This window comes from Takifugu rubripes, chromosome 22 (genome assembly GCF_901000725.2).
Source record: "Takifugu rubripes chromosome 22, fTakRub1.2, whole genome shotgun sequence".
Taxonomy (NCBI): domain Eukaryota; kingdom Metazoa; phylum Chordata; class Actinopteri; order Tetraodontiformes; family Tetraodontidae; genus Takifugu; species Takifugu rubripes.
The window spans coordinates 8,040,321-8,055,968 of NC_042306.1; the positions used below are offsets into that span (position 1 = coordinate 8,040,321).

Genomic DNA, 15,648 nt, shown 5'->3' on the forward strand with positions numbered 1-15,648 from the left:
CCATTAAAGAGGTCAAGCTTGGTGTTTACACTTGTCAGTGTCACCAGTATTCATAACTGAGCTCATCTATTTTCATTTTATTTTTATTTTAAATCTTCAGGGACAGGACATAATATTACAGAACTTAGAGTGGGTTCATGGTAGGCTTTAAAAACGCATTTGTGACAGTAAATGATGGAGATCTAAAAGAATGTTCTGATCATACAGTAATTACTATTGTACTGGATGGAAAAGTACAGGCGGAACAGACGGGATCTCTTTGAGGCCACCAACAATCTGACGCAACAGAATCACTGGACACGTCCCAGCCTGACGTCCCCTCACCTCTGCATCTATTTGACCTGGGTGCTGAAACTGGTCCCTGCCTGCTGTTAATAACCCACTTCACTCCAGCAAAAATATCAGGTTCTCAGGCTGTTTTGGTTGTCACTAATTTCATGAAATTCTTTTGGGAACTCAGTACAAATTGAGTCAACAACAAAAAAGTGCCAAGCAGCTTCTGCTCTTAACGAGGCTTGTTATGATGATATGTTATTATATAGTTATACATTTAATATCGGGTATTTAATTCTTTTACTTTGCAGTTCTACTTGACTGACTCACCAGCTGCCACGATAATAACCTGGCCATTAAAGTAAATGAATATTATAATCGAATTATAATATTATAATTCATGTAAGGAACTGGGCTGAGAAGCGGAGGGTTCTTGGTTCGAGCCCTGGTGCGGATAAAACTTAGGAGGTGTTCTGGTAGCAGGAGATGGTGCCAGAACACATTTGCATCACTAACAGAACACCTTCAGAGCACTGGAAATGTACCCTTGAGCAAGCTACTAAACCCCCAAAAGCTCATGATGAGGGGGGGGGGCCCATGTTAGTTGAAGAATTTTCTAAAGTGACATATGCCTGGGTTTTCAATACCATTGCAGGTTTGCAGTAAATTGATCAGCTGTTGTACAAAATCTTTGGAAGAAACCCATTGATTTTACCGCTGGGTTATCTAACAGGTTTCTTTCCACATCAGATTGGTGTAATTCAAAAACATTGCAGATCCCAGCTACATTTGGGCAAGAGCAGGGTTCCAACATGTCGCCAGTTTATTGCAGGACCAACAGAATAAGACCAACAATTTGCACTCACATTCACACCTAAGGACAATTTAAATCAACCCATACACTTTTCCCCCCAAATGCTTATTTTGGAGTAAGCTGGAGGACCGAAGAGAACTCTACTGGACATGGGGAGAACATACAAACTCCACATACAAAAGAGCCTGGCTCTCAGTAAATTTGCCATAGGGTTAAAGGAAAACATTGTCTAAAAATATCCTCAATACAAAAAGACCCTGAAAATAATATGATTCTTTACGACATTTTGTTGTTATGACTGTATCAGTGCCCAGTTCACACACCAGCAGTATGACTCATACGGCATGAAACTGTTGCCTGAGAACAGAGAACCCAGCTAATACCATGCCACACTGCACAGCTGCTGGCTGCCAGCTGTTTGTGTGTATGCGTGCGTGCGTGTGTGTGTATGTGTGAGTGTGTGTGTGTGTGCGCGCACATGCATGCCTGTATGCACACGCATGTGTAGGTGTGTGTGTATAATCACACGACTAACAAACATAGACAGGCTTGTGCAAGGATATTTAATAGTATCATTGGCCTTCACACACACAAACACACACACACACACACACACACACACACACACACACACACACACACACACATTTAGAACCCCACTTGCTAGCATGATAGCAGCTACCGTCACCGCCCAGGTCAATCAATAGACAGAATAGGCACATTGATGCCTCACACACTTGCTGGAACATTACCGCTGTGCGTGCGTCAGACTTTCTCTTGGATTTTGATTCACATTTGGTTTAATGAGAAATATCAACCATTTTCATGACATTTTCATGGTTAGCTGTGCCTAAAACTAAATCAGCTACACATATTAATAGTATGTTGTTATTACATTGTCTTTGCATTAATATGTTTTGTTGTTGTGATATAACCACACCACATAATGTTAACACTGGCAACATTCCTTCTTACCCCTCCCTCCCACCATAACTGTACCTGTAAGTGTGTTCTCTTGCACAGCTGTGATCTATTTCTGTGCTGAATTCGAAAGAAAGCTGGCAGACCTGTTGTTTATGGAAATGTGTGGGCCATTCAATTCTGTAAAATGTCAGTGGAAACACACATACAGATAGGGAGTGAGGGAGTGCTAGAAATAGCTGCTCTATATTTGCACGTGTACAGTCAGAGTCGATGTCTAATCAATGCCGCTCTTCTCTTTGTTGACTAATCTCAGAAAGACACAAGATGGACACAAATCAGAAACAGTCTGTAGAGGATCTGTAATTTCACCGAGGTGAAAAAGGTGGAATACATTTATGTTTTCTATCATATTAACTCTGAATGCAGAAATTCTAATCATTTGTTACTCTTAATTCAATAGTCTGAGCTGCTCTTTGCATGATCCTCTAACACATCAAGACTACACATTTTCATTGTGCCATCTAAGTTACTCCGTCATCAAATCCACGTTATCAGAATACATTAGTATGTTTACCCACGGGACTCAGCACAGCACAACACAACACATCACAACAGCACAAATCTCTGCGTCATTCTGCGACCTTAGACAATATGTTCCTTTTATTCCAACACTGTTCGTGCTAAACTCTGCAGGTTGCTCTCATCAAATATATTTGTTGCTACGGAGTTTTTGGAAATTTAATTTAAATGTGACCCTAACTTAAGTGGAAGCAGGGCGATTGAACCACAAAGGAAAATCTGCCAAATATACTGATCATAGCTGTTCTTGTCGGAACTGAAGGTGAAGTTAGGGTAAACCGTGAAGAAAAAGGATGATTTAAGAAATGGATGCACTTAATGGATGATCTTATTGTGACATTCAAAAAAAGATTACGGGAGTGACTCAGTGTTTTTTTTAACAAACAGAGCCAGTAAACTTTATAAACCTCAAAAAACAAAGCTGTTAGCTTGATATCTTGCTTGACTGAAGGTTTCCTTATTTCTTTTTTCCTATGGAGACTAAACCTGATGTACCTACAGTATGTCCAGTGACACTAAAAATTATTTCTAGTCAAAGATAGGGAACCTTTACTCACTCACTCACTCATATATGTTTTTTATTCATATAGCCAGACCACCAGTGATATAGACATAGAATTAAAGCTTACCATTTAGTTCAATTTCTTGGGTGCTATATGTTCCTGCAGGGGGTGGAACAGGAAGTAAAACATTTGTCTCACAGCTCCCATGATGCCTCTTTGGAGGGGGTGATGATGGCAGTACAGGTGATGTCATTAATGATGATGGCATGACCGTTGCCATTGCAGCTGCAGCTGCGGTGCCATCCGTGACCGTAAGTGAACGCCTGACGGCCACATGTGGGTAGGAGGCCCTGGGTAGGCTTGTAGTTCCCATCAGGGCAAAATCAGGCAATTTGGGTGTCACTGGAGAGCCTCCTGTCCCAGTAGGATAAGCTCCAGCAACTAACATGGGGACAGCCAAATGTGAACACTCAGACATGGCGCGTCTCACCGTCGTCCGCTGTGGTAATTCACTGATTTGGCAGTTTTTTTTCTTAGTAATGAATGATGCATGCACACCCACTGTCTCATCTTCAGCACCGCCAATGTCCCTGGACAGGTCAGGAGTTGGAGACATGTCTATTCCACCTCTGCTTTTTGAAGTACATGAGCTTGGCCTTTCCTTTTCAGTTGTGCTGAAGCTCTCTTGTCCCATCTCAGAACCCCTGGTGCTACTTCTGGTGGTCAGGTCAGCAGCTAAACCACCTCTGCTTCCAAGAAGAGTCCCCTTTAGCTCCTCTTCTCCATTTCTTGAACTTGATCTGGTAGTTCCAGTGAGGGATGTATTTCTCTCCCCAGGCTTGGTTGACACTGGAGACATCTGAATGCCATCTTTAATGTCTAAATTAGCATGTTGCACATTGTGCTGTGCAATGTCAAGGTCAAATTGACACTTCTGGTCTGGTAAAGGCTTTAGAGAGTATCCTTCTTTAATAGGAGCAGAGGGTAATGAGGTGGAGGGAGAAGAATGGGTGGACAGGGAACTGCTGGGGCTTTGCCCTTCACTTCCTAAAGATGCCCCTCCTGCTCTCTGTCCATCCGCACTCTGTCTTCCCCCTCTTAAATCCTCGTCCTCTATCTTCAGGAAGGGCATCATGAGAGTTGAGGTTTCTTGCTGTCCAGATGCAGTGACCTCAGTCGTCCCTCCGACTGACTTCACTTTATCTTCCGAAAAAGTTATTTTGGACTCCCCATCTTTGGCAGGGTCACTTACCCCCCCCAGTGACATCTGGCCTTGGCTGTGATGGTGAGCGTGCAGGTCCACCACTCCACTTGTGGCTGTCATTTGAGCGGAGGCCAGAACCACGGGGGTACTGGCACCAGAGAGGCCATCAGTCGGTTTCTGTTGCTGCTGAGGTTGATATCCACTGGAAGGCTGTCCAAACCCGCTAGTGCCACTAATTAAACCAGACTGATGACAAGATGAACCAGGCAAGAAGGACATTCTCCTTATTTGTTAGCACTAGCTTCCTTAGGATCTATATAATTGGTTCTTTTTTGTTAGTTGCTCCCCCTTCTCTCCAGAAAGTCCAGTTCTGCTCTTGGATGGAGAGGTGGCAATGCTTTCAGGATCCAAAGTGTGAGGAGCTTGAAAAATAAAAGAGGCAAAGCATCCTTTTCTTTGAAAAACAATTCTCCCCAGTGGAATGTGGTTATATGTTTGTGAGCTGATGTAGGAGAAATGCATGTGTCTCAAACGCACATGTGTGCCGCCCCCCCCAAAAAAAGCAGTGCAAGCGAGAGAGTGAGCGTGTGTGTCTGGTCGTCTCGGCTTTTCTCCGAGCACTGCACAGATCAGCTGTGAGGCTAAATTGCACCTTCTCTCTCTCTCTCTCTCTCTCTCTATTGCTCTGTTTTTGCTCTTTCTCTTCTCTCTGACATCACAGAGTCACGTGACACCCTGAAAAATTACCTCATTTGCTGAAGCTCAATTTTAGTATCGAGCTGGTAGCAACACGTATGCAGAGCAGCTCTTGCAAAAACACGCATGTTGGCAAACATGTATGTACAAATGGTGGAATGGCTGGCACAGTTACACAGCTGCCATATGACAGCGAGCAAGAAACAGAGGTGACTGAAGGAAAATATAATCCTATAGGCTAAAATGAATCTAATACCAAATCAAAACTGGTATGAAAAAGTATTTTTCTTAAAGGCTGCAATTTTAAAATGCTTGCTAACAAGTGAAACATCTATAAGATGTAGGTTAAATAATACATGATCGACCTCGTCCGTATAAAAAGGAGGTGAACCTTTAAACATGAGTGCAGCAGCATATGGTGAACATTTAGTTCCTCCATCCAAACGAACACCTGGAACCTTTCCAGTTGACTTAAGAACTGATGATTTTCTTACTCTCCATCAACACACCCGATTTTGTCAAGAACTGGTCCAAAACAACAAAGAAAACTGAAAGCGAATGAGCACTTTTCCAGGACCACAACAGAAAAGTGGCAGGCAGTCATAGCAGTGGGCCACCTGTCTGCTTAAACCTTCAGAAATGTGTTTGAATTTTCAATCTGTTGCATGTGAAACATTGTAACCAGTACACTTAACCATGACGTCAGTCTGTGGAAGAGGTGCGTGACAAAGATGGAGGACAAAAATGACGGGTCGTCAAATGAAACCGATAATCTTTAAGTACAGAAGGAAATGGCAGAGGTCAGTCAGAGTCCTCTTGTGAAGGTCACTGACTGTTAAATATTTGCTGGAAGAGAAACAGAACAACATTATAGTTGGTGCCTGTGGTGCCGAGAGATGGAAGGAAAGAAAGAGAGAAAGAGAGAGAGAGAGATGGTAAGACGTGGGGTGGAGGTAAGGGGAGGAGGATCTTGTCAGAGTGTTTCTATTTTTACTCGCTGATCGCACTGACTGTCACACAGTTCACCCCTCCACTATCCCTCCATCCCTCACAAAAAGAGTCCCTTTGTTTCCAAGGCAACCACCTCCGAGGTCTCCCTGACAACGCCCCCCCCCCCCAATCCCCCTTCCAACCCCCCAAAACCACACACAACTGTCACTCCTCCATGCACCTCCCCCAATTGCCGGTGCAGTGATGATCATGGTGTTGCAGCAACACAGGGAGTCTGAGATGGGGGGGTGGTGGTGGTGAGGTGGTGATGAAGATGAGGGAGACGGAAAGGCCAGAGACAGGGAGCGATGATGAAGGGAGAGGTAAATCAGATGGATTGGTGAGGGGGGTAAATGAAAGCTTATAAAGATAGAAGATAGAGGGGAAGGAAAATGACAGAGATTAAGGAGGAAAAGGAAAGAATGCAGAGAAAGAAAAAAGGATTGTGACTCTAAGGAGGGAGAAGAAATAAGTGACATTAAGATGACAAAGGAGAGAAATAAGAATGATCTCCAATTGGTTCCAATCAAACTGTGTCCATTACAATCACATCGTCAACTGCTGTCAAACATGTGCCGTGCCTGCAGTTCAGAGTTGGAAAGAGGTCAAAGTCCTGCAAGGTCAACTTCTGCCGTTCGACAGAGGAGAAGCTGTTTACGCCAGCCCTGGGAGGCCAGCTTCCCTCAGCAAGAGGAGTCTCGAACAGCTGGGATCACATGCACACCAGTGACAAAATGTCAACCAAACCATGGCCAGTCCAGCTGGTCAAAGGTCACAAAGTGAGGGCACCCAATAACAACACACTCTGCACAATGTTGTTGTGTAAAATGTCGATATTGAATGATCCGACAGGACTTTGGTTACAGAACAGTAATTGAACATTTTATTTCTGCCCAGCTACACCGGGACTAAAAAATGTTCCATGACTAATAACATGTGAGTCCAACTGCCATAACGTCCAATCTGTCCAACAATTAGTATGCATAAACCAAATATGTTGCCTTAAGAATAGAAATCTCTGACACGAACACCCTGTTGATATGGATTCACCTTCAGACAGATAATGTAAAGCTGCAAGAAAAGAAAAACCTAGCAAAAGATGTGCTGGGGAAAACATCTGATGAATGCATCATCATTAATCTTCTTGACAGGTTTGCCTTTTGAAATGAAATGACAAAAATTTGTCATCCAAAAGATCAAAACAACAGAGTAGATGGATGTTTCAGTACATGAGAGGAGAGGAGAGGAGAGGAGAGGAGAGGAGAGGAGAGGAGAGGAGAGGAGAGGAGAGGAGAGGAGAGGAGGGAAACAGAGGAGAGGAGAGGAGAGGAGAGAGCAGAAAAGTCAACTAAATATAAAAATTCGAGGACCTAAATATAATTTTTTCTCTATTTGCAAAATATCCCTTAATGCTTAAACATAAAAATATAACACAAGATCCTGTAAAATTGGGCAGCCCAGAGGATAATTGTCAGTCAGAATTCAAACAAAGGCTCAGTCATCTTTACAGATACAGGTTCCTAAAAAAAAAGCTTTGTTGCAGACACCTGATGGATGAGCAGAGAATCTCATTATCTGTCTCCAGGGTTACACAACATACAACGATATCATCTAAATTCAGTGTGGTCGTTCAAAACTTGAGTTTGTTGTGTCTCTCACTGATGCCGATGCAGTTTTTACAGAGGAATGATCAACTGACAGAGCAGATGTGAAGGTACGAGACAAGCACACACATTGATATCAGGGTAACACACTTTAGGGCCACTCATTAATATTGTATAGCTGAGAAGATGTGAAGTCTATAAATAGAGGATGAGCAAATAAACCTAGAGGAAAGAAATGGACGGAGGAGCACATGAGCACCTTGCTGCAACTAACATGAGCATGTTCAACCCTGGTTTGTCCCCTTTCCAAAGGACATGACTGATCCTCAGGACCTGAAAGTCCTTAGTCCCAACTGCTCCTGACTGATCCAGAGGACCCAACTGATCCTTCGGACCTGACCAACAATGAATGATCCTTGGGGCCTGACCAACAATGACTGATCCTTGGGGCCTGACAACGCTACAGCCTCTGCATTCTCCATGTCGACAGCAGCTGGCAGCATTTAGCTCAGACCACTTCAGCTTCTGATACAATCAATCAGAACTGCAGCAGAGAATCTGGACAGCACTGGATGATTGTGTTATTAATCTAGATCTGTTCTCTCTGACAGCTCCTGACGGCCCTCGTGTTTTCAAAAACAACTCAGCCCTCGAATTAAACAAAGAAACCAGTCGGCAGTTAACAGATGAAGCCAATCACTGAATCCCAATTTAACTGGATCACACGAGTTCTACATAAGGGACAGAAGTTTGCACACTTATGAGAACATTATGTCGAATGATGTGTTTTTATCAACCATACCAACGTGAGATTCTGTGGCTGCGAGGTTTTCACCGATGTTGCAGATCCTGGTGTTAAAAAGCAGAATCCTGACTGGTAAATATCACAAACAGGTGCTAAAAGCAAACAACTGAAGAAACAATAGATACTATAGAACAGAAGGACCTGTTGACTCCACCATCACCAAAATGAGCACCTTCATCACAATTACCTCAGTCTCGTATCGGTAGATTTCCCATTTAAAAGGGGGTCTGTGTCCCCGCAGCGCCACCATCTACTGAGAACTGTTATCCACACCAAAGCTAACGCAACCTGATTAGGTTTTGTGCTGCAGGGCAGCTGGAGTTCAGGTGGAAGGCTGAGTTTCCTGAAGTCAGTGTGTGAATGGATCAATGCGGACACGTGATGTCAAGAGTGCTGTGATGCCAGCAGATGGCGTTAAGCGTGCTGCTGTGTAAATGCAATCCAAATTTGGTTTAAATTATTCATTCCAATATCTACTCCTCCTTAAAAATAGAAAAGTATCTTACCTGTTGATTCAAATCCATCCCATCGTGGTGGCGTTATAAAACAAAGAAAGGGAAAGAAGGGAAATACGCCATTAGGAATCTGTTTCACTTAACCGCATCATTGTCTCTTCAGCTCTCAGCTTGAGCTACGTCAAATTTAATGAACTGACGAGCAGCAGATAAACACACCTTTCGTTGGGTCAGATTTTAACTGTGAGTACAACAGGAGTCATACTAGGGAATAAAGATCATTCAGAGACTGAATCGTAGCCAGAGATCAGCTCAGGGTTTCCCCCAGCGAACGAGAGGTCAGGCAGAACAAGAGGGCTGCTGGTTTTAACACCACATGGCCGGTTCTCTCAGTGGAACCGTCACTCATGTCAAAGTCACATGAAATAACTGTTCCACCTAGAGACTCTAGAGTTCTGTTGATCTGCCGTGGTAACTGAGAGAAAGCCTGTTCTGACATGTACAGTGTGTACCACGCTGAATAAGATATCAGACAGGTAGACAGTAGAGATGGAGTTAGATAGTGACACTTAACTAAGACCTACGTTGCGTCTTTGCACTGCACATCTGCGAAGCGAAACATGGGGAAAATTCCATTTTACACTGGTACCAACAAGAGCTGGTCAAACCTTTTTGCTGGAAAAAAAAGGAAGGTTTCTATAGTGCTAATTGGGATTAATATTATTTTTTCTTAAAGCTCTGCTTTCTAAAAAACAGCCAAAACATATAAATGTATGCAAACGTATACATGTGCTTGTAGCAGATGCTTTTCCATCTGCAATTTGACTGATTTTATGTCAAGATGATGGCAGGCATGGCAACACAAGGACCCAGGACGTGTGCTGAGACTATCAAAAAGAGAAGCGTAAAATCACAGAGACAATTAAACTACATAACAGAGCTTTGAAGAAGTGTAGCTAGTAGAGATATCAGTGGTGAATCAAGTAAGAGTATTATTATGATCACAGGGACAGATACAGAGGCTGGCAGAGGATATCAGTCAAGTTATCGTTTCACCCTGGCAGTTTTGTACTTTTAGGGCCCGACTAGTGTATTTACACTGCTCTCCAAGCATGTTATTTGATTTATATATGTATAAAATCAAATAAAATCAAAATTTAAGGGTTCAACCTGCAGTGTTCTGCATCTATCTGTCGGGCCCTGGTTGATACAAACACCAGGAGGGCAAGATCAAGTACCAATCAAGACTGGGACCCAATCAACAGACAAGAGCCATGCACTGAGGGACACAGACATTAGCTATCGGCTGCTATCCTAAAATACATTAATTAGCATAACTCTGCCCTCATTGTCTTTCCTATAGTTCACCAACCTTCCACTGGGGGGAGCTGTGACGGCGAGGACTCCTGGTGCTCTGAGAGTGCAAGGAGAGAGGTGGAAGTGGGGGCTGCAGGGGTGATGGAGAGAGGTGGGGTGGCTGCTGCTGGACAAATGGCTGTGGCGGTATTCTTAGGCACAGTGTCTAAAGCGGATGTTGGAGTGGATTCGTTTTTACAGGTAGGAGCTGGAGAAGTAAAGGATGGGATTGATGGAGAAGTGATGTTTACAGAGGCAGCTGAAGTGCATATAGCTGAGGGGAAGAAGGGCTTGGCATTGACGTTTAGGGATGAGCCTACTACAGCTGCTGGAAGGGGCGTAGCTGTAGGGCCTAATGGCAATGGACCAGACAAAGCAGACATAGATGTAAGGTCTGATGTGTTCTTGATAATGGAATTAGCCTGTGAAGTGGAAATGAGGGTTTCTGTAGGGCTGGACTTTTTCAAAGCAGTAGCAGCAGCAAGTGAGGAGGTATTAGTGACAGGAGTGGTGGTCTGAGAATCAGGAGTGGAGCCTGGAGGAGTCTGAAGGACTGAATCTAGGAAAGAAAAGGTTTGTGAGACTGGACTCAGATTGTCTCCTGTCATCAGTGACAGACTATCATGTATAAGCCCAGCAGGACCACTTTTGCCAATCATAGGTTCAGGTTTACTTGAAACATTCACTTTGTTTGCTTTTTGATCAACCTCAACAGGCGTGGGGAAATGGTCTACACACATCGGCTCATAAGAACGTGAGGATAAATCTGATCCAGGGATGGAATGGGGACTATCGGTGAGGTCTGAAGGCCTGGAGTTCACAGTTGTAGACGTACTGGTAGAGAGTGTGGATGAGATGGACAATATGGGCGCTCCCCACTCCTCTGGAAGCCTTGCCCGACTCTTAATCTTCTTGCTTTTCACACGACCCCCTCCTCCACTCTCTCTGAACTCACACTCCCAGCTCTCATCGTCATCCTCGTCCTCGTCTGCCTCCTGTCCACTCTTATCCTGCATCCCATGTCTGACGTTATTCTCCCGGGTGTCCAAGAAGTCGTAGACACTGTCATAGCCATTCCTTTTTGTCTGCTGTTGCTGGCTTTCCTGAACCCCCTGCCCCACACTGTCAGGGCTGAAGGGTGCGGGCTTGAAGGAAGTGGGACTGATGTCATCCATTGAGCCACTTGGAGAAAGGAGGTGAGCTGCCAAGGGGGGGAGGATTTTATAAAGCTATGTTCCTACTAAGCAGTACATGGTTCATTATAGTACACTATGGTGCACCTTGATCTACAGGGTGTGTAAGACAAACATCTGTGAAAGCTTCATACGCAGTGTAATGTGACCGCTCTTTAGTTAATTTAACAATAAGGTCTGACGCCTTAGTTTAGTAAAAAAGTTTGAAATCTGCAGAAAAGGAGAGTTCTTAGTTGTCAACTAAGTCTTAGCTGGGTTTAGCTTAGCTAGCTTTACATATGCTAAACCATGCTGCTCTGTTGGTGCAGCAATAGACATATTCTAATGGAAAACGACAATAAATGCCAACTGTACCATACTGAACCATACTGCCAGGTGGAAACAGAGCTTAAGAGGAGGAACCAACTGTCAGAGTGTCACCTGCCAAAAAGCAGGTGTGTGTATGTATATATACATATACACGTGTGTGTGTATATATGTATGTCTGCATATATATCTAGTGGAGACCAAGTACTTTTGTCACATGCACGACAGCCAGGTGGTTGTGTGGTTCACCTCTCTGCTGCATGGCTAGTATGTAACTGTATGGAATCAAAAGTATGTAATGGGATTGGAGCATATTAAATACATAATTATATTACAAACAATGCTAGCACAAAGTAGCATGTAATTACATCACTTCAACCTCGTTCTGTAGAGGCTAAAGTTCAAGAAAAATGTATGGCAAAAATAAAAAGACTCATAGTTGCCGAGTAGCAAATGCACATGCACAGGCTGCATTTTCTTGCTTTTTGGATCAGTAATGCTTGATACTGCTTTCTGCGGCAGGCAAAATAGAATGAGGAAGGTTGCATAACTGGAGCCTTTATCCGTAGAAGGCTGTAAGCTGTTGCAGCGGCACTGTGGAGAGTGGAAGAAATAGAAAATAAAACTCTCACTGAAAGCTGGTAAATATTTAATAATAAGGCCTGGTGCAATTTAAAATGCTGAGTCATTTCAAAAGTCCAGTGGAGGGTGTCGCCACCCTGTCTCAGTACATTTCTCTCAGTTTTGGTGCAAGAGTCCCATCTGTGGGTGCATAAAGAAAGGTTACAGCCATGAGACAACCAGTGAGCTGCAGGCGCGCTGCAGACTGTCAAAACAATTAGAAAAGGCTGCCCTCTGCTGCCCAAAGCCAGTCAGGCTTTTTCTCTTACAACTACACTGCCTCTGCTGCCCCGACAACAAGAATCTATCCAGTGCTCAAACACAATAGGCACAACAGTTGCCTATCCAATTTCAGCATTATCCAATGCCTCCTAAAAGTGTGAAGAGAAGATCTGATGAAACAAATATGAAATAGCATGTTTTGTAAGTGGCAATACCGAGAGCCCCTGCTTTCAGAATGGGGGTCCCAGCAATGAGTTTTTAAAGCCTATCACAATCATGATGGATATACGGTTAATGGGTTCAGCCAGAGCGAGAACCCCTGAGCTTTCAGGGCTTCCTGTGACCTCAGGTGTGAAGATCTGCTGGCATGAAATTTAGGCCGCGCTTCCTTAGAGGATCTGGAGGCGGACGCCCTCACACAAACTCCACAACAATTTCACTGAGGAGCAAACATGTTACTGTACATATACATATGTGAAGCTCCTTCTGTCAGCGTACAGGTGAGCACTGACCAAGAAACAGGTAAAAAGTAGATGGACTCACTTAACGAGATTCCTTTAATGAGTGTGAAATCACCATGATTACATTATGGTGCTCACCTCACCCTCTAACACCACCTAACTCTAAACTAACCACATTAGCTAAAGTTTTGATGATTGCGCATCAGGAACTAAATGATCAGGTGTTGTATTATTTTCTATTTGATTGTGTTCTTTTTTATCTACATTTAAAAAAAACTGAAGGGGTTCACAGATAGCCAAACACCAGTGCTCTAACACTCGGCCACAACTCGTAATACCTGCAGAATAATCCAGAGTGTGGATTCCTGGTCCACCAGAAGAGATCACATCAGAGTTTTTGACTGTGCTGCTTCCACTCGTGCTGCCTGGGGTTTTATTGTCCACACCAAACAGGCCTGAACTCTTTTGGGTGTCCATAGCTGGCCCTATCCCCGTCTGGCCAAGAGTCGAACTCATACTGGTCTGGAATGGTGGCAAGCTGGATCCCAATGTTCCTCCCACACCAGACTGGGAGAAGCCTGATGAAGACATAGAGATACATAACCAAAATGTATCTATAAATTAGGGTATTATCTGTATTATTATGCTTTTAAAGCAATAGGTTTGGGAGTCCACAGAGACAAAAATATGCTGTACTTATATTGCATATTCAAATCCACTGTTTTTACTTTAAGTGGAAAAGAAAATGTCTGCTTGCTTTTATCACATGCAAAAAAACCCAAAAAACAATCAGAGGGTCCTGTGCGATGGAAACTAGCTAGCCTGCTATGCTATTGCCATGGTAATTTAACTTGTAGGACCCTGGCTTCTCTGAATTCTCAGTGAATTTCACAGTCATTCTGTCCTCTTAAGATTCATTTTGGTTGTCTTGAATATGGCTCTCAAGGATTGATTACACCAGCTCAGAGAGACCCAGTGGCTCAACATCACTGTTAATTAATGTTATAACACAAAAACTTGGACATTTTAGAGCTCAACTTTCATTTAACAACCAATAAGTTCTCCCTTGTACAGTGGAATGGACACAACTGCAAAGAAGTTCACAGAAACAACAGCCACGAAAAAAACCACTGATCAGAGAGAGACTGAATGGGTTTGAGTCGAAAGTATGGAGGGCACAAGATGGGGATAAAGGGAAGGAGACCTAGAAATGAGTCAGGTAGTCCACTGTCCTTTGTCTTGTTCATGGTCCACTGATCTGTCCTACCGCTCAGCAGAGGACCTGAGAAAGAAAGAAAGAAAGAAAGAAAGAAAGAAAGAAAGAAAGAAAGAAAGAAAGAAAGAAAGAAAGAAAGAAAGAAAAAAAGAAAGAAAGAAAGAAAGAAAGAAAGAAAGAAAGAAAGAAAGAAGGATGGAGGAACAATTGGGAAATCAGACAGGACAGTAAAGACGAACAATGAAGAAAAATGAGGGGGGAAGAGAACAAACACAGGTGAATGGCTACAGAATGAAATGATGCAACGTGGCTGATCATGAAGAGGAGAATATTAAATAATTCAGAGGAAAAAGTTCTTTTTCCCTTTCCCTTTTGAGGGTTTTCCCCCCACTGGAATTTACCCAAACTTCTATCACTTTAGCACAATCATGTCATGACCAACTTATCATTTCAGTTAAACTGCTAAAAAGCCTCCAAACCAGGAACAAGAGAAAACACAGGCTAAAGAAACGGGCATCAGGGAACAGAAACACATCCTTTGATATCCACATTAGGATAATGGCGACCTTTATCTGAACAACTGGGATGTTTCTGTGAGAATAAAATGAGAACTATCACAACTGGAAAACGATATTTTAGCTTTAAATGACACAGGAGGCAACAGTGTCACTCGGAAGTAAACTTGAAAGTGCAAATATGTGATGTGGGAAGTGGGAAACAGCTTTAGTGGCACTAAAAACTTCCTGTACCCTCACCAGACATGTAGTCGGAGCTGAAGGAAGCCTGTCCTGGTGGGTCCTGGCGCCCTCCTGACGGCACTGTTGAGGACATAAGACCTGGAACTAAAGCAGAAAAGAGAATTATCACCACTTATCACAGTTAAGAGCCCAGGTTAAAAGTTACTTAATTAGCCCATGTCAGTGACTACAGCTAAAGCTAAGATGTCAAAAAACTTATAAATCATGATAATATCATGCTGTGGGTGCATGATTTAGGAACTAACAAACACAAATTGGTTGTTTACTCTTCCCAAAGCATATAATTAATTGATTACCTAATAAATATATCAGGTTCTCAGGGAGTTTGAATTAATGTTGGTTAAATTTCAGATTAAAAATCTTGAAACAACTTCATGTTTGACTTCTGATGACAGTTCCAATTTAAAAAAAAAAAAGGTGAACTTGCTGTATTTAGGTTTAATAGTGATGTTTTAATCAACACTCATACATCAGGAAGGAAAAACATATGGACATATTTATCCAAATTGTCTTCCTGTGAACTGTAGAACTTTTATATGCCAAAAAGCTGCATGTATCAAGCATGTGAATGGGGAAAAAAATCATATTTAATTGCATCAACAGAATAGATGACATCACAGTTATAGGAATAACGTAAAGTTTACATCACTTTGATTATTAATGCTAAT

General features: G+C 42.9%; 1 protein-coding gene across 8 annotated transcripts in view; it reads right to left on the reverse strand.

Moving 5' to 3' along the window:
* LOC101075768 (microtubule-associated protein 4-like) overlaps positions 1–15,648 on the reverse strand; it is a 53,391-nt gene that overhangs the window by 22,965 nt on the left and 14,778 nt on the right. For 5 of the 8 annotated variants that reach the window (XM_029831267.1, XM_029831263.1, XM_029831264.1 and 2 more), the window contains exons 3-6: positions 14,978–15,064; positions 14,211–14,288; positions 13,345–13,584; positions 10,220–11,404 (exon numbers count right to left, since the gene is read on the reverse strand). In XM_029831267.1, the coding sequence (XP_029687127.1) occupies positions 10,220–11,404; positions 13,345–13,584; positions 14,211–14,288; positions 14,978–15,064 (1,590 nt within the window). Of the gene's footprint in view, positions 1–3,219; positions 4,910–10,219; positions 11,405–13,344; positions 13,585–14,210; positions 14,289–14,977; positions 15,065–15,648 lie in introns of those variants that run through there. The other 3 variants (XM_029831265.1, XM_029831269.1, XM_029831268.1) reach the window with 3 other exon arrangements.